General features: G+C 55.9%; 1 protein-coding gene across 1 annotated transcript; it reads right to left on the bottom strand.

Annotated features, from left to right (window-relative positions):
- Positions 1–9,298: 9,298 nt before the first annotated feature.
- On the bottom strand, positions 9,299–20,643 carry IFITM10 (interferon induced transmembrane protein 10). The gene is made up of 3 exons (XM_087745775.1): positions 20,494–20,643; positions 19,142–19,556; positions 9,299–10,184 (listed from the first exon to the last, which is right to left on the bottom strand). The coding sequence occupies exons 1-3, from the start codon at positions 20,517–20,519 to the stop codon at positions 10,035–10,037; spliced, it is 591 nt and encodes a 196-aa protein (XP_087601901.1). The 5' UTR covers positions 20,520–20,643; the 3' UTR covers positions 9,299–10,034.
- Positions 20,644–24,174: the final 3,531 nt, after the last annotated feature.

Here is a 24,174-nt window from a genome sequence, read left to right as displayed (position 1 = left end):
GGCGGGCGGGGGGGGGACGACCCGCTCCGCGCTGCTCCGCGCTGCTCCGCGCCGCTCCGCGCGCCGCCGGGAATGCGCCGGCGATGAGGTCATGCCTCGGGAACGAGGGGGGGGGGGGAAGGAAAAAAAAAAGGGGGAAGGAAAAAAAAGACAGTGTTGACGTCACCCGCAGCCAATCAGCGCGGGCGGCGCAGGGGCAGGGTGACGTCAGCCCCGCGGGCGCGGAGCGGCGCGGAGGGAGCGGGCGCTGCTCCCCCTCCCCTCCCCGGCCCGGCCGTGCGGGGCTCCGCGGGACTTGCGCGGCCCCGGCGCGGCCCCGCTGCCCGCCCCCCCGGGGCCCGCGCTGCCTGCGCGCATCCCGTGCAGCCCGGCCCTGCCCGGCTGCTGGAAGGCGTGGGGGGCTCCCACGCCTGCTGGTTTTGGGTGATGCCCTCTCGCAGGGAGATGAATTACCCCGCGGAGAGAGTGGGCTGAGCAGCAAAGGGCTTTTTTGGGGGTGACCCTCCTGGCCGCTGAGGTTCCCGGGGGACACCTCCAGTGCTGCGCTGCTCCCGGCAAAAAATGCGCTTCCATGTATTTTCGGTTCATAGATGGTTCCCGGGCTACCCTGCTGGCCTGATGCAGGCAACCCTGAGCCCGGACCTCTCCCGCAGGCAGGGCCACCCCTCCTGCCTGTCAGTGCACCCTGCCTGCAGTTCACCTGCCGTCTCTGCCCACCTCAAACCCTGCTGCTGAACTTGGAGCAGTGGGGTGGCTGCTGGGACAGCCCCGCAGGACTCGCTCGCTCTGAAGCGCCCAAGCTGGGGAAGGACAGACGTAAACACAGCACAGTCTCAGAGAACGGCATGGCAAAGAGCGGCCCAAAAGTTGGGGGGTTCAGGGGGAGCCTGGCCCGCGGGTCAGCTCCTGGCTGGACGGGGTGGGCTCAGCTCCATCCCGCTGCGGTGGCACTGAAGAGCCACGCGGCTGGTTTGGCTAACGCAGCAGGTATTTTTCTCTGTCCTTGGCCCTGGCCTGGCAGCTCCAGCTTAGAGAAGGATTAGGGTTTAGAAGCTTAGGTTTTGCTGGCGCTTAGGAAATCAAGGGAACCTTCCTCCCTGCCGATACGGATGCCGGATGTTTTAAAATTAACTCTCATCTCTCCGGACACGCAGACAGGAGATTGCTCCAGAAGGGTGTCAAGCTCCCAGTTACTGGTGGCAAAATCTTTCCCAGAAAGGTCATTTCTTGTAGAGCACCAGACGTAGATAATCCTGGGATGCTAAAATATCTCACTCTTCCCATTGCATAAGCAGTTCATACCCTTCTCCTATCGCAGAAAATCAGCTCAGCCAATACTGTCAGCAGGGAAATTTTTGCAAAACTAGGGCTACTCTACCTGAACGGCACAGATTTCAGCCCATTTACCATCACCAGTTGCAAGATGCTGGGGTAGAGTGGGCGCTCCCTCCTCTAGCAGCTCTGGAGCACTTGGTCCTGGTGGGAGCGGGCGCAGGAGCATGCCTGGCATGGCTGGAACAAAGCTGGGGTCTTTCTTTCATCCTGCGTTTCCTTCTAGTTTTCCTGCTCATCTCCCTCCTCACAGCCATGCGGAGCGCCCTGACCAGGGAAAAACTGAGAGAGACTTCTCTTCCTTCAGCTTAGGGCTGTTTCCTCCCCTGCCCAACACCCCTTTTTCAGGGATAAAATAGAAAAAAAAGAAGGGGAAAGGAATGATTTTGAAAATCCCAAAGCTTCCTTGTAAAAGCTGTTATCTAGGCAGAGAGCCACAAGCTCGCAAAGCCTGCTGAAGGAAGAGGATTTAAACGGTTTCTTTCTAAACCCCAGTTAAAATCAATGTTTCCAACCCTGGGCCTGGCACACCACTGCCAGATGAGCATCCCAGGTTGGCTGTTGGGAAGACTGCTGCCCGGCCGGCCGGTGGCACGGTGCAAGGGAGGACTGCGAGGAAGGAGATGGGAGAAGGATGCTGAACTGGCAGTAGGCAAGGGATGGGGAGGTGGTGAGGAAGAGGCAGAGGTTGGGGTGTCCTGAGGGACTGCCAGACACCTGCCTTGGACTGTTCATTCCAACAAGAAGCTGAGCTGAGCTCCCTCTTGAGCATTCATCTCTGGCAGCCTCTCCTCAGCCACCTCACGGACCCCCTGGTGCATCTCCGGGTGATGGGGACACGGGAGATTTGTCCCATACAAAATCCCTAATGGCAGCAAACAGGAGGAGATGCTCCAGTGGGGCTAGGGACCAGTGGGACGGCGGTTCTCACGGCTGGCGGGAGAAGCTCCAGCCCATGAGCCGCGCATCTCTCCCACGCCCACTGCTTCTGCACGAGGCGCTGCAGCCAAGCGCCTGGTGGGGAGAAACCAAAACAAATGATTCACTGCCGTTAAACTGCTCCTAGGATCTCAAGGGCCAGAAGCAGGCAGCGACAGAGGCTTGCAAAACATCCTCTGCCTCCCGAAGCCGGGAGCTAACCCCATTTAGATCCCAACCCCGTTCAACCTGAAATTCTGGCATTTGGGTGCGGACCAGTGGCTACATGGAAGCGGGCAGCCAGCCTGAGCGAGGGCAGCGCTGCAAGCACACCCGGTCGGCTCTGGGTGGCTCGGGCACGCTGACTGGGCGAACAGCATCCCTATTTTCCCCAGGGGAAATTAAGCAGGGAGAGCCAGGGCAATGCTGTTATGGTCAGGCAGGCAGAACAAAGCAGCCTCACGCTCTAAGTTCCCATCTACCAGATGTGAATCTATTGTCTCAGCCCCAGGGCCAGCATCCCCCTCCTCCCCATCACAACCATCATGAGCCGAGCAAAAATTATGCAGCAAGTTGCTTATCGCTAAAGGGAAGTGCTTTATTTCAGGTAAAGCACTTAAAAAATAATTTGCCCCACTCTGGTTTTTCCTCTTTCCCAGATTTCAGGCGCATCCAAAGATGGACTGCATCCCAGCTACGTGTTTCGAATGCGAGTTACGCTTGTACACGTAATAGTTCTTGCTAAAACGTTTTCCAGGCCCCCTAATTGCCATGCCAGGCCAAGTGCAGAAGAGTGCAGCAGAGCCTCCTGCATCCTACAGGGATTAAAATCAGAACCTGATCATGAAGGAGACTAAAACTAGGAAAAAGAAATTGCTGCCAAACCAGCTTTCTTATCCATCAAAAAGGAGAGACTTTTTGCCAACCTGCAATTACTCTAAATGGACAAATAATTTTTTTTTAACCTTGCCTGGTGTTCAGATGCAGTTCCTTGTGTCACTGGCCGAGCCAGCCTCCCGTCACCGTCGAGCCGGCAGCACTGGCTGCAGCACGGGGCGCTGTATTCCCACTGCAGAGGGTATTGGCACTTCGAAACCACGCTGATGGCTGAAGCCAGACTCGACCCTTGGGCTGACGTGGCTCCACTTCTAACAAGCGTGGCTGTTTCCACCGTACACACGCCTGTCACCCTCGCCGCGGCATCCTGGCAAGGTGCTGGATGAAGGGGTGCGCCGAGCTCCGTATCACCCAGTTTCATAAAGCAATATATTTACTGAAGTGAACTGTGCATGCCACCATGGGAAGGGCATCACTCCCCTCTATGGCTCCTGCCCACGTGCTCCCGGGGAGCCGCGTCTCCAGCTCTCCCACCCCATGGCTGGGATGGAGCCCAGCAGATTCCCAGTGGATCCCAGCATGCTGCCTTCCTCCTGCAGAGCCCAAAATGGTGTCACTCCGTTAGGGAAGAGAGCTGCCATGCTTGAGGAGGCAAAAGGCACTCACAGCATCACCAGGTAGCCTTGTATCTCACACAGGGGGCTGCCCCGGATCTGTCTCCATTTCCCCGATACAAATGTCTGCCCATGAACAGTGTGGCTCAGCATTTGCAGGGCATGGAGCTGCGCGTGCACATCGCAAAAGCAGCTACCACACAATTAATTGCAGAAGAAGCAGGCTGGAGGGCTGCGTGCTGTGCCATTCAGCTCAGCGCATGCTGCAGAAGCATTCATTCTGTGGCTCCGACTGTGCCGTGAGGCGCTTCTGCCAAAGGGAAAAAGGAAAAAAAACCCATCATACGTTGAATAAATTCCCTCTGATTCCCTCCGCCCCGGACGTGTCTGAGAAAAACTGGGCAGGAGCATAGAGATGTGCCAAACGTGGGGCACGGTTGCTGAGTACCGGCATGATGGGTCAAAGTCAGGGCAGGGGAGGGGCGGAGGAGCAGGACCTTTGCACTGGCATGAAGTGATCGCGCCAGAGGAGCCGAGGCCAGTGGCAGCAGCTAAGCCGTGCAGAGGCTTTGCAGTAACACTCCTCAGGTGCAGGAAGCATGCCTGCTCCTTTGCCCCCAGTGCTGAACTGCCATGCACAGGTTTGCCGAGGGTAGGTGAGTGGCTTTGGTGTGCCTAGAAGCCATCTGGGGTCATATTCACATCTCTGAAAAAATATATATACATATAATTCATATATCTATCTATCTATCTATCTATAAATTGGGGATGGAAGAAACATTACTCCGGGCCAGAAGGCAGCTCCATGCAAGGGTCCATCAGGTCTAGACCCTTTTTCTCCACCCCTGTGCTGGTTTTTGTTAGGCTGCTCACCAGTTGCTAGGGTTTTTTTGTTTTGTGTTTTGCTTCAATCATTTTCACTGATGAGAGCATCTGCTGCCATCTGTGCCTCCCCCTCCTCCCCCCGGCAGGACTGCGCACCGCCATGGTCTGCCTGCAGAGCCAGGCGCTCTTCACTGTCCAACCTGCCACACGTATCCTGCACAGGCCTGCCAGTGCCCAGGGGTGGAGAGGAGGGAAGAGGCAGCTCCATCAGCACCCTGCTCTTCCCCTGTATCTGTCAATACACTTCTGCAATTGCACCGGTCGCAAGACTCCCGTGGCGCCAAGGTCCCAAGCAAGCCCAGGACCTGGTGGCACTAGGTAAGGCTGCAGTTCCTCCTCTGAGAAGCCAACAACCGATGAGACAGTGTTGGAGGGCAAAACGGGGAGGTGGTAAGGTCAGCCAGGACATCAGCATGTGGCTGGGAAGAGAGGCCAGAGCTGCTACTTGCTGGCACCGTGGCTCTGCCTCCTGGCCCACAGAGCACCCGGGAAGCAGGGTTATGATGCTACAGCTCAGGGTCGGGTTTTGCTGGCAGCTTAAACACTGCACAGAAGAACAGAGGTTGCCATTTGCATCTCTCTCTGACTGTTAATTTGGGTATCCAGGCTGAGGGCTGCTCCACACTTTGCCTGCACACCTGACAGCTCACCCCTGGCGTGGGAACCACAGGATGCCGGCGCTGGGCTGGAAGGTTGTTACCTGAATTATCTCCAGCTCGCTCTGTTTGTTACTGCCAGCCCCTAGACGTAGCAGAGCTACAGGGTCGCGTTTGCTGCTGGTAGCAAACCCAAACCAGTTTGCCCCAGCTGGGATTTGATGCGTTGCTGTCTGCAAACTGGCTCAGTGGCATATGCGCAGGGGTGGCATCACCGAGCCCTGCGTGGCAGCCGGGCCAGAGCCACGGGTGAGCGCTGAGGCTTGCGTAAGCCCGGCGGGGTTTGCTCACAGGCAGGCTCACCACCCGCCCTGGCGCTGCTTGGCCCCCAGCCACCGCTCCCTGCCAGCATGGAGGGTGAAAGTGTAACGGCGCCCGGGCCCTCGCCTGACGCCCGCGTCCCGGCTGGCACGAAGGGGCTCGTCCCTGCGGGGTCTGGGGCTGTCACCTCGCCCCCACCCGCTCCTGGCTGGTTTTAGGGTGCAGGAGCCACCTTCACCCCACAACTGCTTCTTGCACAAGCCAGCGCTCGCCCTGCCGGGGGCTCCTATCTCGCCCGCGGTGGGGCGGGGGGGAGTCCCGGCTGCCCGGGGCAAGCGGGGATGGAGCCCCGCTCCCTGCAAGGGGCCCGAAGCCTCCTGGCCTGCCCAGAGGCCGCGGAGATGGGCGGCGCGGCGGCGAGCTGCCGGCTGCGGTGGAGCGGTGTAAGGGGGCCCTCTGCCTGCCTCCCGCAGGACGGCTCCTCGCAGGGCAGCTCCAGCTCGGCTCGGGCATCGGCTCCCTGCCTCCCTGGCTTCCTCCTAGGTGCTGGGGCTGCCCTCAGGGTCCCCCCGAAGCCATTTCATCCCCGGGCTGAACGAGCCCCGTTCCTGCAGCATCTCCTCCCCGGGCAAGCGTGCCCCTCACCAGCCTCGGTGGCCTTTCCCCGCGCTCACCCCAAACGCCTTTCATGTACCAGGGGCACAAAACCAGCAGTAGTATTTTAGGCACAATCTCACAATGTCGACTAAAAGGGAAGAATCACTCCCCCCCACCTTCCTCATTTCTCCCCTCGAGCTAAAGAAAAAGAAATCCTCATCAAGCTGTCAAGCTCAGTTTCCTGAAGGAATACAATTAAATGTGTACATGGCAACGTGACCGTCAGTTCTTCCCCATCTCAAAAGATACTTCTCAAGCAGCATTCAGCTGTTCCTCTCTTCCACCCCCTCCTCTCGGTTTTCCTTCCCGCCGCTGAGTGCAACAGAGGCTGCGGCTTCGCAGCCAAAAAAAGGTGCGATTTGGAGAGCGTGGCGCAATGTTGTGAGTGGCAGAAGTGAAAAGGCAGAGAAGCAACCCTCGAAAGCCTGCCTTCTGCTGCATCGGGTGTCAGCCTTGGCAAAACCTGAACTTCCAGAATTTTCTTGCAAAATTAAGACAAAAAAAAAAAAAGCAATTAGAGGACCTGCGGATTTGGCTGCTGCTTTTCTTTCCCTTGTTCCCTCAAAATGAAAAAATGTTCTTTCTTTCACTTAACAGCACAGTCAGTGCAATCTGGGATGTACCTGCCTGCCAGTATATGGGGATGCAGTTTTGCCATCTCAGTTTGGGGTTCCCCAACACTGGCAAGATGAAATGAATGCTAAGCACCTTGCTGCTGCTGTGCTTGGAAGACCTCTGCATGAATAAATGACTTTTTTTTTTCCTAAGCAAGCTTGGAAATCTATGCCCCCCCCCCCCCCCCCCATTTTCCCCATTTCGGAGGTGCTTTCCTACTGCCGTGAGTTTGGAGGGGGTCCATTAAAATGAATGGAGGGGCACTAAGAGAGAGGAGAGGAGAGCCCAGGGCCACAGGCGGAGCCGAGGCGAAAGCTGTGGTGGAGCTGAGCATCTGCCTGGGGTCGATCATCCCATCCTCCAGCCGCAGGGTTACCACGTCCTCCTCTGCTACCCTGTTCTTGTCCGAGGCAGGTTTGGGTGGACCTCCGACCTGCTGCAGCACAGCGATTTCAGCATTCCCACCTCCTACAGTGTGGGCAACAAATAATAAATATGATGGTTACTAATAATAGCCCACCCTCTCCACCCCTGACAGTTTATGCATGCAAAAATGCTGCAGAGTCAGTTCAATATTCCCCCTGGTTCATTAAACCAGCATCCATTTTCCTGCAGATAAGATAGTCCGTCAGGGGAAGGGATGATGGTAACTCATTTGTCACACTTGTTAAATGTAGGAAAGGCTGGCTTTGGGTCACTTCCAATTTTTTGTCAGCTCTGCCTTTATCTGAGCAGCCCCGCGCCTGCATGCCAAGCAGGGCAGCTCTCTCCTGCGTGGCACAGGAGATGGGGACGGTGCCACTGTCCCCACAAGATTTTGCAGAGTCGGGGGGGGGGTCTCTGAGTGCAAAAGCACTTGTAACATGGCTTCAACGAGTCGCAGTTCATAGAGAGGAATGCACTTGTTATTGCAAGAGGTGCCAGGCACGTTGGTCTTGCTCAAACCTGCAGCTTTGAGCCCCTAGCACTGCAAGCAGGGTCACCCTGCGTGAGTTAACCCCTGAATCCATCCTGCCCAGGATTGTGTTTGGGCTGCAAATCTTGAGAGGTACTATGGGCACCCAGATGGTGAAGAATATCGAGCCAACGCCTTGGGAACAGCCAATGTGAGCTTGGTGCAGGTACAGGGGGAAGGAAAAGGTGATGCAACCTCACCTCTGTGCTCCTCCTAACCCTCGGAGGATTTCGGGGTGACTAGTCCGGGTCTTGCCTAAACTAGCACTGTCCCAGCAGGCTTTAATTTGCTCCAGTTATCAGGTGCCAGCTCAGGGTGTCTGCAACATGAGTCATTTTGGCTGCACCCTCTTTGGAGGCATTGCCATCGTGACAGGCCACCTCCTTCCTCTGCCAGGGACAAGGACTGGATACAGCCCCTAGATATGTTAGGATGGAAATGCCAATGGCTATGACCCCTCAGGTCTTGCTTCAGGGAAAGGAGCAAGAAGTAGCCAAGAGAGTCTGGGAAGAGTCTTGACCTTTGCATGAGTGATCATAGAGCAGTTCATGGCCGAGATACTTCCCAGGGCACCATGTACTGCACTGCCAGCAGAAACTTCAGTGCAAAACAGACCCCTGATCTGGTCTGGTGTGGAAATGCCTTCCAGCAAGTGGGGAGCAGGTAGGACTGCAGGTCCTTCTGCCCATAGCTTCCCCCGTAAATGAAGCTCAGGCCAGGGTTAAGGCATGGAAACTTGGGCAGGAAGGAGGTGACATCTCATGAGGCTTTCAGGGAAGCATCCTGATAGTCTGTCCCCATGGCCCACATGACCCTCACTGAGCACAGCCCAGACAGAACGTTGATTTAACCACATGCTCAACAGAGGATGAAGTGTCCCATGGCAGCCTGTCTGCATTCCCTATCTCTTGCTGCACCTTCACTTTCGTGGTGGGCGCAAAGGTGGACGCTATTGCCTCCTCCCGGCTCCATGGCTAGTCTGCAGCGACCGGTCTCCCTTGGTGTGAGGTCATCTTACAGCTGGAAAAAGATGAGGCAGCTGCAGTATATGAGATGAGATGAGATGAAGGGTCAGAGGGGCTGAAAAGCTGTATTTTAGTCCTGGTCTTGCCATTCATTTGTGGTGCTTTCAAGTCAGGGTGTGTTGATTTGCAGCACCGCAGGCAGCCGCAGGCAGCTATCGGGAAGGGCTCCGAGTTCCTACCTGGTTCAGTGGCAAACATGCAGCGTCTCCGAAACCTGGCTCTCAGTAATGACCCCAGGATGTGCTGCGGTAGCAGCAGGTTCGGACTGCGGCGATTTATTTCTATCTATCTTCAACATTGGTCCTAGCAGGGGAGGGGGGGCCTGCCCGCTTGCAATTGATCGACCATCACAGGAGTTGTTGAGATCTCTGCTCTTAAATGTGCCCTCTTTGATGGCTGTGTGCGGCCCCGACCTGCAGCAGCATCCCTCACTCCTGCTTTAAATCTCTCCCAAGCAACCGCTGGTGACATGAGCATTTTCTCTTGCCAGCGTGTAGGGACCAGGAGCCCGGCCCTCCTAAGGAAGGAATTAACCCAGCAACATGAGATATCAGAGGTATCTTTATTGACCATTTACAGAAATACAGTAGCACTCGGTTTAGGGGGCTTAGGCGATTTCTCCAGAAGGTGCCTTCCTTCTCAGCATTGCTGGGAGATCCTGAAGAGAAACCTGCCCTTTAATGCCTTCGGGTTTCTCTGGAGGCTTTGGGGCTCCCTAGCACGAACTTCCTAACACCCTCAGCTCTCCAGGAATTGGGAGTTGTTTGAAGTGGTGAATGAAACTCAAGAGAGGAAAAAGAAAAGAAACCCCCATACATTGGGGGGTGGTGGGGTGGTCTGAACATGTCTGATATGTTGTGAGCCGGCCCTGCTGTGGTCACCATCCATCACTGCACGTAACTCCTGCTCGGAAGGACCTTGCTGCTCCCCAGAACTCAGCTTTCTGCCCCCAGGCGTGCGCCGCTCTCGGCTTTGCATGCTCTTGTCACACAGCTAGTTGGCCGTAAAATAAATATTTCTTGGTCTATTTTTCTCCCTGTACATGTGTAAGAGTGAGACCCTTTCCTACAGCAGTTCACAAACTGTTTGGGGGCAGGAAGGGTATGCTCAGCTGGGCTGATCAACTCATTTCATTTTTATTTATATATTTAATTGGATTTTTTTTTGCAATCAAGGTGGAGTGTTTTGGGGGGTTTTTTGCGTCCTTGCTACAAGAAACAACTGCAGACACTTCTGGCATAGAGGCATTTTGGCGGCAGCTGCTGCTGTTGGCCTCACTCTAGTAGTCAGTGAGGGGGTATCGCAGGAAGATGAAGATAAGGATGATACAGAAGGTAGCCAGGGCTGAGCTGGTGATGTTAAAAAGCCGGGCTGTCTTGGCATCTTCGACTGCTCCATTTAAGTCATTGAGGAGTTTCTTATCCCGGACCTGAGACCCCAAAAAAAAAAACCAAATTGGGAGATGTGTAAAAAGACATAACTTGTTTCAAGCAACACCCACACTGTAGGGTACCTGTGCAGCGGACAAGGGCTGGGCTGTGCCTCTTTGCATTTGAATGCTTGGGGTGCCATAAAACACCCTGAGGTGAGGTTTGCACCCTGGCTCTGCTATGGGTTGTGCTTGTGAAGCCAAGCACTGTAATGCCTGTGGGCTGGAAACCCCTGGGAGCGGAGAAGACCTGGAAGAGTGACCAGTTGCTGTTACCGACCAGGCAAACCAGGTCCCCGTGGCCCCTGGAGGGGGGCAGTGCCATTTTGAGCCTGAGGGCACACAAAGGAACTGAGGTGCCATCATACGCCCCATGCATGTGGGCACTAAAGCACCCTTCCCACTGTGTTGCAGCCCCCTGGCCCTGCAGCACTGGGCTTCGACTCGCCCGGCCTGCAAGCAAGAAGGCTGGCTGCAGTTTCGGTGTGCGTCCCCGTGCCTCCGTCTGCGCTGAGGGGCTGAGCAGGCGAAACCTGGCATGGCATCCTACTGCAGCTCCAGGGCTGCGCGTGAGCCTCCAGCATATTAAGCAGTCCTGGGTTAATGAGTTCCTTTTGCAGGTCTTATGCGGCTCGTGTAGCATCTCTGCCACTGGCAGTTTTCAATCCTGACAGCACGGTCTGCTCTCTTCATTGTCCTGCGGGCTGGGACTTTCACGGGACAGCTCTGCAGTGGGTAAGGATTGTGCATGTTCATGTCACTGGCTTGCCTCCACCTCCTCCAGGCTGCCAGGCAGCGATGGCACCAGCAGGCAGTGGATGGCACAGCTAGGCAGTGATGCCACTTGCAGGCAGCGATGGCACTACCAGGCAGCGATGGCACTAGCAGGCAGCAGATGGCACTGCAAGGCAGCAATGCCACTAGCAGGCAGGGATGGCATTACCAGGCAGCGATGGCACTGCCAGGCAGCAGATGGCATTGCCAGGCAGTGATGGCATCGTCAGGCAGCAGATGGCACAGCCAGGCAGCAATGGCACAGCCAGGCAGCGCATAGCACATGCAGGCAGCGGATGGCACAGCCAGGCAGCAATGGCACAGCCAGGCAGTGCATAGCACATGCAGGCAGTGGATGGCACAGCCAGGCAGCTGATGGCACTGCCTGCCAGCAGCAGCTCTGCAGTTTGAGCCCAACAGATGAGCGGTCAGGCTCCATCCCTCCTAGCAGGGATGTGTCCCTGTTCCCAGACTGCCCCATCAGCTGGCACTCAGCAGACCCAGGCAGCTGGAGTCATGAGGATGTGGGAAGAAAGGACCAGGAGACTTTACCCCTCTTCCCTTTCTCGTATCCAAACAGAGTATCCAGGGGCTGGTACATCATGGCAGTGCCTGCTTTGCTGCCCACTTTGCAGCTGGAGGGTTGGAGGCCGCGGGGCCATGGGTCCTTAGCAGCCTGCCTTTGCTCTGACAGCATCAGCACCATCAAGGCTCTGCTGGCTGAACGCTAGATGTCGGTGGCAGGCTGCAAAAACCAGCCCCGGAGTCCTACCTAGAAATATTAAAAGGCTTTTATCGACCAGGAGCTTACAGAAAAGACTCTGTGATGGATTCAGACCACGTCTTAGCGACTTTTTCTCTCTCCCTCCTGCAGTGCTGACCCACAGGGCTGTCCTGAAAGCCTTCTGTGACCCACTGGATATGGGGAAGGGTTGCTGAACCCCCTCACTGAGCCATGCTGGTTCATGGGGCCTCTAAAACCACATCTCAGACCCTCAAGCAATGTCCCCTCTGTCACACCAGTGAGGACCTCTCTGCACAAGCACACCCTGCTCTTCATTAATCCTGGACTGTGAGGGGGGAGGCTGCTGCTGGCACGAGGCCCGCAGGAGCTGGTGCTGGCAAGTACATAGGCAAGAATGAGAGCTCTGTTTTCCTCCTTGTATTAAATCCTGTGGTGCCTCGGCTCCTGTTGTGCCCCGCTCCCAGGAGCCTGCAGCTGGAGCCGGGGCCATCCACCCATCATCCCGCTGCTGAGTGCTCGGCAGCTTCAGGGCATCCTTCTGGGAGTGGCGACAGGGAAGAGTCACAAACCTCGGGTGGCTCTGTAGCATGCTTCGCTGGTGCTCCCAGCAGCAGAGATAACCTCTGGGAGGGCAGCAAGCCAGCAGCCTGGGAGCCCATGCACCTTTTTGTGTCAGCTGTGTGTCTGGGATGACTCACCTTTGAAATTATTTGGTAGATTTAGCATCCTCCTGAAAACCCCTGGGCACAACAGCACCGGGCAGCTGGCACCCCCTCACCCACCGGTGAGAAGCATGGAGGTCCCTGTGGGCAGAGCCCCAGGGGTGCTGGATTCAGGCCAGAAATCCTGCCTGCTGCTCCCAGCAGGCTCTTTGAAGCTCTCACGCGCTCTCTTCCCAGCGGCAGGGCTGCTGGAGGCAAACCCTGTGCAAAGCAAATGCCTTTTGCCCCTTCCTCCACAGAGCAAATGCCTTTTGCCCCTTCCTCTGCTGTAACCCAGCCACGACTGGGAGGGTCACTCTCTGCCACAGGCAAGCCAGTGTTTGCCGTCAGCATTTGCCAGGCAAACAGAGGTTTCTCCAGCAGACCGGTGTGGCCGGCACACCGAGCTCTGCAGCCCTCCCACCACCAAGCTGGTTGCTTTGCCTTTGTGGGGCAAGTGCCTCTTGGCCCCAGGAGCTCTCCCCCACTCCTCGCCTCCTGCTCCTCCTTTCCCTGGGGTGCCCTGCTGCCCTAATTTCCATGCCCAGCCCTCTTCCAGTGCTTCCAGCAGCCATTCCCACCTCACACCAGCCCCCACTCATGACCTGTGCTTTGACTCTTTCCCATGGCTCGCTTCAGCAGCGCCTGCCCTCAACTTTCCCATGGCTCTCCCTCTGTCCCTGCTCCAGTCCTGCTGTTCCTCAGCACCTCTAGCAAGGGGCACCCAGGGCTGCCATCTCCTCAGTGCCACCATTTCCTCCCAGTTCCTTTTTTTATCCTTCCTCTGTCTTCTCTTTCCTGCTGTTTGGGCACCTGCTCCTGCCAACCCCTGAGGCACACAGAGCTCTGCCCCCATTGCCTGTCTCTGGCAGCCCCCTGCCCTTTCCCTGCCCTTTCCCTTCCCTAGGTCTCCTCCGGCTGCTCTCGCCTTGGTCACCTGGATCCCTCATCCTCGCCGAGTCCTCGGTGCCCTTCCTCTCCTCCTTTATTATTTCCTCATACACCCTATGGTTTCAGTGGTCACCCTCATGCAAATCATCCCTTATTGGCCATTATCATTTATATTGCAATGGAGCCTCTAAGTGTCAGACAAGTGCCAGGGCCCCTGCGGCTCATAAGCGCAATGAAAAGGCATTTCTCCTTCCAAACCACTCACAGCCCCAGCCTCCCACATCTCTCCAGGGTGGCCTCACCTCCTCCTGCCTGGCCTTGAACCCATAGATGCTCACAGATGTCTCCCTTCAATGTCCTGCTGCGGCATCTGAGCCAGGCTCTGGACAAGGAACTCTCGTGGAGAGCAGATACGCTTTTGGGCTCCTTCCCTGCTCTGTCCTTAAGGAGATGCCAGTGTCTTTCTCACAGCCCAGCCTCAGCTTTTCCTATTTTCATGCTCCTGTGGCTACCATCACCATAATGTGCTGGCAGTTGGTGCATGAGCTTCTGGGAGCCCTGGCGGTTGCTTCCTTCCACAGCCAAGGAGGTGAGGCACGGGGGGACAGGTCCCCAAGGTCACAAGGCTGAACCCCTGCAAACCCAAGCGTGGTGTTTCCTTAGTCACAGACTCTTTTCTCATGGTCACTTTGACCCTTCTCACCTTGCCTAAGTTATTTGGGGATTTTTGGCCCTGTTTTGCACTGAGATGACTGGTGTGTAAGGATAATTATCCTGCATCTGCTGACTGTAGGGTTTCCCCAGGCACCCCAAAGTGCTGCGTAGTGGCCCTTTTGGAGATCCCACCCTGGACAAGGCAAAGCTCATCTCTGGCCCAGCTTGACAACTTACATGTTTCCTTTCCTTTTCTATGCCTGGCCTTCCATGAAACACAGCCTGCTTTTGTGGTTTAACATGCAAACATTCCTCCTCCTCTCTCCCACCAGCAAAAGGCAGTGGTGGCCTTTCCCTCTGATCTTGCTTGTCTGTCACCTCCCTGCTGCTCACCTTGTCCTCCACCATCTCTTGCTCACCTTGTCCTCCACCATCTCCAGCTCATCTTGTCCTCCACCATCTCCAGCTCACCTTGTCCTCCACCATCTCCAGCTCACCTTGTCCTCCACCATCTCTCGCTCACCTTGTCCTTCACCATCTCCAGCTCACCTCCTCCTCCAACACCTCCAGCGTGCTGGTGCCTGAGGGGTCTTTCTCTCCTCCCTCTGACCACCATCTCCTGCCCTTCCTCCTCCCTGGGCTTTGCCTTCAGCTTCCTCTCCAAGCACTCCCCTTGACTCCTACCGTCCCGCTCCTTCCTGGTCCCTTCCCCAGCAGCCACCTCCCCTAGCTCTGCTCTGGGGCTTGGCCACTCTTATTTTTGGGAGCAGGGAACTTGCTGTGTGGGTACAAAGTGCTGCCTCAGTTTGCAGGAGGAGACAAATGATTTGTTGATAATGAGCCTAATGAGGCTGTACTTAAGGCAGCCCGGCTTTTAGCATGCAGCCCACAGCTGGTTGTCTGTAAACCCATTTCCGTGCAGAGCTCTGCGTCCCTACACATAAGGAGCTCTGGAGGAGATCCTTGGATTTATTTGCTCTGTGAATTGGTCAAGAGCTCTCCAGCTTGCATACCTCCACCACACCAGCACCGGCATCACGGGGCTGTTGCCTCTGCATTTTACCCACCTCTATAAACCATTGCTCCTCCCGAAAAGCGGGCTGAGAGCCTGCCTGAGAGGCCAGGTGCCACAGCCTCTCTGCTTCTTGGGGTTAATAAATAGCTACGGATTTGTGCTGCTCTGCTTCCACTCGAAACAGGGAAGGTCAACACATGGTGAAAGGGGAAGGTAAACAGCCATGCTCGGAGCTGCATGCTAAAGGGCTGGGCAGAGAGCGGGCAGAAGAGCTCAGCTCCCCTGGGGTGCTATCACACCACAAATTTCAGTGCCCTCGAGGGTCAAGAAAGCTCTGTGAGCAACCCCGCGGGCTGCTGGTGGGGCTTAAAAAGCCAGCAGGGCTTCTTGCCATCTTTGACTCTATACAACCACAACATGGCATCTGTACCGTGGCTCGTCTCAGATCCCGGCTCCTCTGATCTACCGCCTCATGGCATAATGGGTACTGAGAAGGACTTGGCTCACCCCGGCGGTCTCTGGAGATGGACCTCCTAACGACTGAAGTGAGATGTCCTGCCACCAGGCGCTGATGCATCATGAATTACTGCTTGGAGCTGGGAAAGAGGAGGGGAGGGAGCTGCTGAATATCAGGCCACAGCATTTGCTCCTGATGAAAACCAACTCAATCCAAAGCGTTGCCGTTGGACCAATCCTCGCATCTGTGCTGGGCTGGTTTAAGGTTACTTAAAGGCTGGGGTTAAGGTTACTTTATGGTTTCTAACTTCCCTGGTCCTGCTGTTTATCTCTTCTTCCCCAGCACCAATGCATGCTTACATGCGAGCGCCTTGCTTGCGATCCGGGAGACTGACCTTGAGAAGCCTGAGATGCTAGAAATAACCCCTGGAAGGATATGTGAGTCGGTGCAACTCCATTGCAGCCCAGCAAGCTGTATCTGCTGAGGATCTGGCCCTCTACGGGTGTAAATAAAGATGAGGTGTGCCGTCACACTGTTATTCAGAGTGCTTGGCTGGGGTGTCTGTCACACAGAGTACTTGGCTTGGATGTCACAGTCTTTGCCCTCACCTGACTTCATGTGTGCCTTTGAGTAAGAGCATAAATTCTTTGGTGCTGGAGTGGGTTCTTGGCATTTTTTAGTAAATGGTGGTCACTATGAAATAGCATTTCCCTGCAGAAAGAAATCTAGAAGGCTGCAGCTCATGTGCAAAAGGCCAGGCAGACATGGAGGTACTGTTTTCCCAGCTGCAGCTGAAACCAATAGAAGGGGGCACAGGGAAGAAGAGAGCTTCACGGTAATATTCAACTGTACCTAAGCATACATCTGGCTTCCAGTATTGGCACTGGGCTGCTGAAACTGGTGGAAATACTAGGGTGTGCTAAGGTCCATAATGAAACACCTCATGGACTTGGGGCACGAAGGAGCTACTGCTGTAGTAACGGTATGAATCTGGCAAAAGCAGATGATGTTTATGGCAGGGTATTTAAAATGTTATTTCTGATCATGAAAACGATGTTTTCTGAGGTTACTAGATGTTTCAGTTATTTAAAGCAAATGGAAAAACTGTAACCTGGGAAACATTTAATGCCACCAGTGCCCTGATGGCCCTTCAGCCAGGAAACCTGTGCTCCACTGGCTGAGGGCTCTGCCGTCAGAGGTCCCAGAAAGGGTTCAGGGAGGGGAAGGTGCTGCTCCCCTCCTCTCCCTCCCACAGCACCTTACTCAGTCTCTGCAGAGCACAGACATCCTAGAAAGGCTGGGACTTAAGTTATCATCTGCTGCTAAATTGTCCTTACATCTAATTGTAGAGGAACAAGAGAAGTCTGTTTAAAGGAACATCTGTCGCTAGGGCATTCCTTGCTTCTGCTTTCTCTGAACTTTGGGGGAAAACCTTATTGACTGTAAAAGAGATGAAAACAACAGACTTCTGGAGAAATGACCCTAACATCCAGCCTGACTGGGATGTTGTGAAGGTCTCTGCAGTAGCTGTGAGTGAGGAAGGATCCCATCTTTCTTAACATCCCAGTGGTCTTCCCCAGGACAGACCTTCTGCTACTGCCCCAGCATCCCCATTGCCTCCCACCACCCATCCCAACAGCAGCCTGCAAGGGCATTCACCATCCCTTCAGCCACTTGCTAGCTCTGTCCTGAGCCTCTGAGGGACATTTTGTTGCTGTTTTCCCCCTGCCACAGAGTCACAGCCACTGGGGAGCTCACAGACCAGAGCAGAGTTATTTCTACCTGGTCAGCTCCACATCTGTTCAGGTACCACCATTATGTCCGATCAGCTACTGCCTCTGCAGTCCAAAAGCCAAGGCTGGTTTTTGACAGCCATCTTCTATTTTCCTTTCCCTGATTTGGAGCGTATTTGCCCATTTCCTTCCCTTGCTGCTGCTTCTTTTTTTCACACTGGGGTTTATGTCCTTTAGACCTTTGTAGCTGGATGCTAAGCCCACGCCTCTGCCCTGGCACGAGGCTCCAGCCCCGGGTTACTTATGGGCTTTGCCCTTCTTTCCACCTCATGTCAAGCATAGTGAAGGGTCCAGCCTTTAAAACCCTTTTGTAGGTGGCAGACCCTACTCTGTCCTGTCCCCTGGGGATGGGTCACCTGTGCCCTCAGGCTGTCCTGTCCCCACTGCTGGCTGCAGCTGAGGGACCGCATCTACCCAGATACCTGCTGTAGCTACTGCCAGCTGTGTCCCTGTGATGTGATCTTAGCCCGCTGTGACCATGCCTCTTGCATGGGAAAGACGCTGATCGTTAAAGGCAAATTCAGATGAGCAAAGACATAAAAAAAAGGAGGAACCCAGTTTCTTCCCTCGCTGGCTAAATGAGTGGGGGTGTCAAGGGACTCCCTCCTCCGCAATCATGTTAGGCTGCCGCTGCCTGGATTTGCCCTTGGGTCAGTCCTGCTTGTGGTGATGCTCAGCCCTGGCATGATTTGAGCTATTAAATGCCTCGCCCAGGCAGCAGTGAAGCCTGATGCATGGGTGGCAGATGGGTGCTCATCGCCCATCTTGGGGAAGGGGAAACTGAGGCAGGCACCACGGTGCCAGTGCTGGGCAAGCCCAGGGCACGGGTCTGTGGACTTGACCCCGAGCCTTTCTGCCAGAGACCCTGACGGGCTCAGGAGCAGCCTCTGCAGTGCTGGGCACTCGCAGTCCAGCTCACGGGAGCTGGATGGGGTTAATTGATCTGCTTCTGTGATGAAGCCTTGTCTGCGCCCTGGCCTTCCTCTAAATGCTGCCTGCCAAAACAAATCAGCTAGCTCCTCTGCAGGACCACCCCACCGCCCCGGGCTCTCTGCACATCCATTCAGCTAGTTCTGAGGCTGGAAGGCAGGGAAGGGGAGCGCAGCCCAGGCCCCTCTCTCCCGGCAGCTGCCGAGGGGCTGCCTGTTTGCCAGGTGCCATCCCTTCTGGGCTGCTCTCCCCTGCAGCTACTGGGAGTAACCCAGTCCCGTCCCCTTCGCTGGCTGTGTGCCACACCATTGCCCTCTCCATCAACACGGCTCTATTTCCCTCCAGCCTCGATGCTGTGCAAAGCCCCCCTGCACTCTCTTCCCCCTCCTCAGATACCCGGGGCTCATTCCCACGATGCTGGGAGGTCTCCAGGGCTTGCCTTGGGATTTACAGGGCTCGCCTTGGGATTTACAGGGCTCGCAGGGGTGGAGCTGGCCACCAGGTTTGGTGTTTTAATTAGGGAGAGAGCAAGAAGGAAACAGGCAGGATTGCCCTGCACCTTGGCAGCCTCTCTCCCCCACAACTTGCCAGGCGCTGGCTGGTCCTGGCCGGCTGCTTCTTACTGCTTCTGCTTGACCATCCGACACTGATGGATCCAACCCTGACAAGATCTCTAACCGATAGGATCCTGAAGAGGGGACCAAGTGCTGGGGTGCCTGCAGGTGCAGCATGAGCCGAGCCAGCCCTGCTTTGCCTGCCCACCACCCTGCTGCCACGGTACAGAGGAGCCTCCGAGGGTACCAGAGCAAGTCAAAGTGCCTCTTCCCCACCTGAAACAACATCCCTGGCTCCAAAACACACCTCGGCTTTCCCCATCCCCAGTGGATGCAACCTCTCATTTGGGTAGCAAAGATGTGATTTACATCAGGTGTGACCCCCAGACGCTCCCCACCCTCTCTGGCCACCCCTTACCCTGCGCATCGCGCTCAGTACTCACTTTCAATGAATAGGCCAAGGCGATGAAGCCGAGGCAGCAGAAGTTGAGGTATACGAAGTTGAAGATGGACCAGAGATAGTAGTCATTCACCTCGGTGGTGTCGGGGTAGATTTCGATGACAGTGGTGGGGTTGGTCATCGTCTTCTTCTCCACCGAGTGCTTGCATGGGACCGCCGGCCGCAGGCTGTCCCCTTTGCAGCTTTTGCTCTCCATAAGATAAACGGCGGAAGAAGGAGACAGGACCGGCGAACCTTGCCGGAGAGCTGGGGGCTTGGCGATGCAGGCAAAGCAATCCTGCGGGGGGCCCTGTGGGGGTCTCGGGGTCCAGGCCACCCTCTCGAAGGGGCACGGCGGGCCCAGGGGGGGGTCCTGTGTCCTCTCCGTGGTGGCTGCCGTGGCGTCACCGCGCTCTGCCCTGGCAAAGCACAAGGCCCCCCGTGAAAAATGGGGGTGAAGGGATGGAGAGGTGGGGTGGGGGGAGCAGAAAAAGGGGGGGAAGGAGCGGAAAGAGGGAGACGTGGGGGGAAGGCGAGAGAGAGGGACCGGGAGACAGAGGAGAGCGCGGGGAGAGGAAAGAGGGAGCGGGCAGAGGAGAGAGGGAGGAGAGGAGGGCAGGCAGGAGGGGGAGGAGGGAGCACCGCTACTCCCGGGGACCACAAAGCCGCCGCCTCGGCGCGGAGCTGCCGCCAGCCCCGGCCCCGCGGCGGGGGCAGAGGAGCGGGCAGCAGCGGGCAGCAGCGGGCAGCAGCGGGCAGCATCCCTCCCCCTCTTCCTCGTCCTCCCACCCTCCGCTGCCCGCTGTCTTGCGTGACCCGCTCCCGAGTCACGAGTGGGGAAATAAATTAAAAAAATAAAAAGAAGGAAACAAATCAAAGCAGAAGGAAACACTTGGCAGGAGCCGGGGGGCTCCGGGGGAGTTGCCAGCTAGCTGCGCTGCATCCCCCCCGCAGCCCTCCCCGCCCGCCGGTCGGTCTGTCGGTCTGGCTGTCTGTCGGGGCCTTCTGCTTTCTGTCCCACGCCGGGACGCGAGCGGGTTGCTCGGCTGCGGGGCGGCGGGCGGAGCGGGTCTCCCGGTGCGGCAGAGCAGCCTGGCCCCTCGCCCTCCCTCCCTCCTGGGGGTTTTATTTTTGGGGGGCTTTTTTCTTTGGCTGAGTCCTCATCTCTGCGGGATTCCAGATGGGACTGCATTTCCCGATTCCTTCCACCTGCCAGCAGGTCCCCCCTCGCCCTTTTTTGGGGGGAGAATATCGTGGCCGGAGAGACGGAGGAGGGGGGAAGACAGAGGATGGGGAAGGGGATGTGGGAAGAGGTTCCCCCCACCCCAGCTTTGCAAATAGAAGAGACTAGTCCACCTCTGGCTGACCGTCCGTGCGTCCATCCGTCTCCTCCGAAGGCATCAGGAGGAGCGAGGGTTACTCGCAAGGAGGGATGCGGGGAGTCGCTGCATATCCGGCTCAGCACTGCCGCCGGCTCGGCTTCCTCGGCGCTGGAGTTGCGGGAGGGGGGGGAGGGCGGGGGGGGCACCCATGGGCTAGGGGTGGGCAGGGGGGCAGTTAGAGACTGGGAAGGTCGACCTGCAGCCCCCTCCCTCCCCCCGAACATGCTCCACGCAGGAGAGCTCCTCCGTGTCTCAGCGCTTCTCCCCGTGTCCTCCCCACGGGGACGTCACCTCCTGCTTGGAGCATCCTGGTAGCGCCCCGCTGGGGAATGGCATCTCCTGGGCCCGGGCCGAGCCGCTTCCCTGGCCACCCGGAGGGGATGCTCAGCCCGGCTCTCCCCAGCATCACCCACAGAGACCTGTGCAGTGGGGACTCGCTGCAGCCTGGGTTGCAGGTTTGCTCCCATGGGCCTGGGTGAAAACCTCAAGCAAGTATGGCAGGAGCATGGGGGACGATGGGGACAGTGTGGCAAGGGAAGGTGGTGGCAATGCAGAGCCATGGGGAAAAAATGCTCCGGTCACGGGGGATAGATGGAAAGGAGATAAATCCTGCGTGCAGGGCGATAAATCCTGATGGCGCTGAGCAAACCCCTGTGCGGGCAGGGGCAGGAGCACCCCAGCAGCAGGATGCAGGGCATGCGGCTGCTTTAGGGGAGGGAGGTGGAGATGTCGCAAAGGATGGGCAAGCCCAGGAGGACTGGGCCGTGCCCAGGCTTGGCACACGATCAGGGAAATGTTTGCTGCCTCCTGTTGCCAGCTGCCCTGGGAGCTGCATGGAAAACCGATTCTGGGGTGCTGCGTTAGCATCCCCCCAGGGACACAATGCCAGAGAGCAGCTAGTGCCGTGCAGGGACAGCTTGCAGGTCATTCAGGAGGATGCAGCTGTGGCATGGGGAGAGTGAGGACATGAGGACATGCCATGTCGTCCCGCAGCAGCAGAGCCCGGCCCAGGCCACTTCGGCTGGGGTGCTGGAGAAGGAGAGCAGAAAAATGCCAGAGTACTGGAAACAGACTGGGTAAAACAAAAGTTTGCGCAAACAGCACCTGCAGGGGAAGGGAAATCCTCTGGAAATGCCTTAAGCCTACCCGTAATGTGCTGAGCTAAGAAATAAGGATGGTAATTCACTCGGCTGTTCACAAGCAGGTTTGGCTCCTGCATAGGGGCACCCACCCCGTGTTCATCCCCACAGGTTGGTGTGATGTGAGGGGACTGCTTGCACGGCCACAGTGCTCTGAGGCTGGAGGGGGTCCAGTTTCCATGAGGCCGTTTAATCCCTCTGAAGGCGCCTGCGCTGGTTATAAAAGGACAAATGGCCCTCTGGTTCAGGATTTGTCACTGCTGGAGTGGTGCTGGGTCCTGCCAAAGTAAAGAGCGTTTTATTAGTGCCTGTGACGAGACCCAGGTCTCTCTCCAAGAAGCTGCTAAAGAGCAGAAGCAGCACCAGGGTGAGAGTGATGTTCCCATGGGATTAAGATGTTTGCAGGAGAGGCAGAGCCATGGCCAGCTGTCGTCAGCTTTTCTGGAGGGCTTGGACAAACACGGGCAATCTGCAGCTGTTCAGAGCATCTTTCCCACAGGCTCAGGAGGAGCAACAAAACCCCTTGGATGCAGCTTGCTGTCTGCCATAGGAGCTACTGATAAGCCTGCTGTTCACTTGTCTGGGGAAAGTTGTGTACGTAGGGCTGCTCCTCTTCTTCATGTCAGGCAGGGATGGAGGTTGAGGAGAGAAAAAGAGAGGTCAAACAGGGGGTCTGAAGGAGGCAAGAGGAGGCAGCAGGGTGGTGTTGGGGAATGTGGGATCAACAGAGGTGTGCACATTCCCTGGGGTGAGTAGGATTGAAAGGTCAGGGAGGTTGGATGGCTGTTTTTTCTCTTCTCTGGGTACCTGATCAGCCCTACAGTTTGCAGAGCACTTTTGGGTCTTTGGGTTGGTAATTCATCATCTTTCTCAATGCTAAGCATGAGCAGTGAGAGGTGTATTACTGTGGACCACAACGGCATATATGCAGCATTACCAGTTCAAAAACCATTCATGTGACCCTTCAAAATTAGGGAACTAGCTTAAAAAATAATGACACAAGGAAGAAAAAACCCTCAATATTCTGCATTATTTTAACACTCCTCCTATTTTCTGAGAGTCTTTAAAGGTCATGCATGCAAGCCCTCAACCATAAGGTCTAGGACCACATAAAAGCTGGGATGAGTACGAATAATCGCCTGTATTACTGTGGCATCAAGGCCCACATCCCGTTGTGCTGAGCATGGGATGAACAGAACAGAAAGATATCTCCTGCCCCAAAGCAATTCTCCTGTAATCATGTTAAAGACATGTGGGCTGTAGCGTAATCATGTGCTGTAAGGCCTGTCAGAAAGTCTTCCATCTCAAATCCTACTCCAGCTCTCTGGAAAACCATTAGCAGGACTTGCCCCTGCTTTTTTCTGAAGGAAAAGGCCCACAACCTCCTGAATGCTCTTTCATATTCGCCTTATAAAATCCCTCAATGGGGATGCCCCATAAGCAGTGAGGTGCCCTGAGGCTTGGAGGGGTAAATCCCATCTCCCCACTCTCCCTTGCTCTCTGTCTGCTGTCATCTAAGCTGTCATCTAAGCTTTCAGTCTGCACTCTGCTTCTTTTCCCTCCCAAAGGAACCTAAAAATAAATCCAAGAAAGAGCGGAAAAAGAAAAAGCCACCAGCCCCCAAAACAACTTTTTTCGTCATTGACAGTGAGTAAAAATAGTTTCCCAAAGCAAGAAATTGCTGAGCCAACCAGATGAGCAAGTCATCTCCATAAACGAGGGGTCTCATCCTCCCTCTCCTTGGGCAGGTCCTTGTCTGAGTGGGCTTTTGGCAAAGCCCTCATCAGACCTAGAACGGAGTCAGCTGGAGAAGGATCAGGCCCATGAAGACAGCCCTGAGGGTCAGGGCCAAGCGCCCTACTACTCAGGGGGATGTATAATGAAAAATTTTATCTATCTATCTTCTTAGCATCAGTGGAGACATTTACTAAAGAGTGAGTTATCAAATTGTCATGTGCACGGAGTTCTGCAGAGACGGTGCAGTAAATGGGGGGGCTGGTGTAAACCGCAGGATTTGCTGGGCAAGATAACATGGGGCCACGTGCAGGCTGCTCGTGGGGTGGGGTGTGCTCTGCTCCCTGCTGGAAAAGCATGGGTGGACAATCCTGGCTCTTGGCTTCTCCAGCTCTTGGCCAAGATCAAGCCTGTGATTGTTCCCGCTGAGACGAAACATTCAGTACTCATGGCACAATTAAAGGCTTAGGCACAATCCCCCCAGCGAAGCAACGCCCTCATATTCCCATCGGTAAACATTTGGCTGTGGATGACTTGTTCTCCCCTTGGGCTATTGAGGAATGGTGGGCTGCATGATTGGTTTTCAGGACTCAGCCAGCCTTTTTGGGTTAAATCCATCTCTTTAACGTAGGAGAACAGCTGATTGGGGTATTAAGGCATCCTGGCGGAACAGAGGCTCGGCACATGCCAGTGGGGAAATCAGTTATGCTCTCTATGTGCTTAGATCTGCACTCAGAAAACGGGATGGGACTTGGCTGCATCCGTCTTGCTTATGTAGATGA

This window comes from Nipponia nippon, unplaced genomic scaffold (genome assembly GCF_047370975.1).
Source record: "Nipponia nippon isolate SJK-2023a ecotype South Korea unplaced genomic scaffold, ASM4737097v1 scaffold_10, whole genome shotgun sequence".
Classification (NCBI taxonomy): domain Eukaryota; kingdom Metazoa; phylum Chordata; class Aves; order Pelecaniformes; family Threskiornithidae; genus Nipponia; species Nipponia nippon.
This window is presented reverse-complemented; position numbering and strand designations above follow the sequence as displayed.

What these genes read in the sequence shown, in the direction of transcription:
- IFITM10 (XM_087745775.1), bottom strand. Translation starts at nt 20,519, where the DNA reads ATGGACGCACGGACGGTCAGCCAGAG. An exon ending in GCACGGACGGTCAGCCAGAG is followed by an intron (nt 19,557 to 20,493) that starts GTGGACTAGTCT and finishes GTGCTTTGCCAG; the next exon opens with GGCAGAGCGCGGTGACGCCA. An exon ending in CCTTGGCCTATTCATTGAAA is followed by an intron (nt 10,185 to 19,141) that starts GTGAGTACTGAG and finishes TTGGGGTCTCAG; the next exon opens with GTCCGGGATAAGAAACTCCT.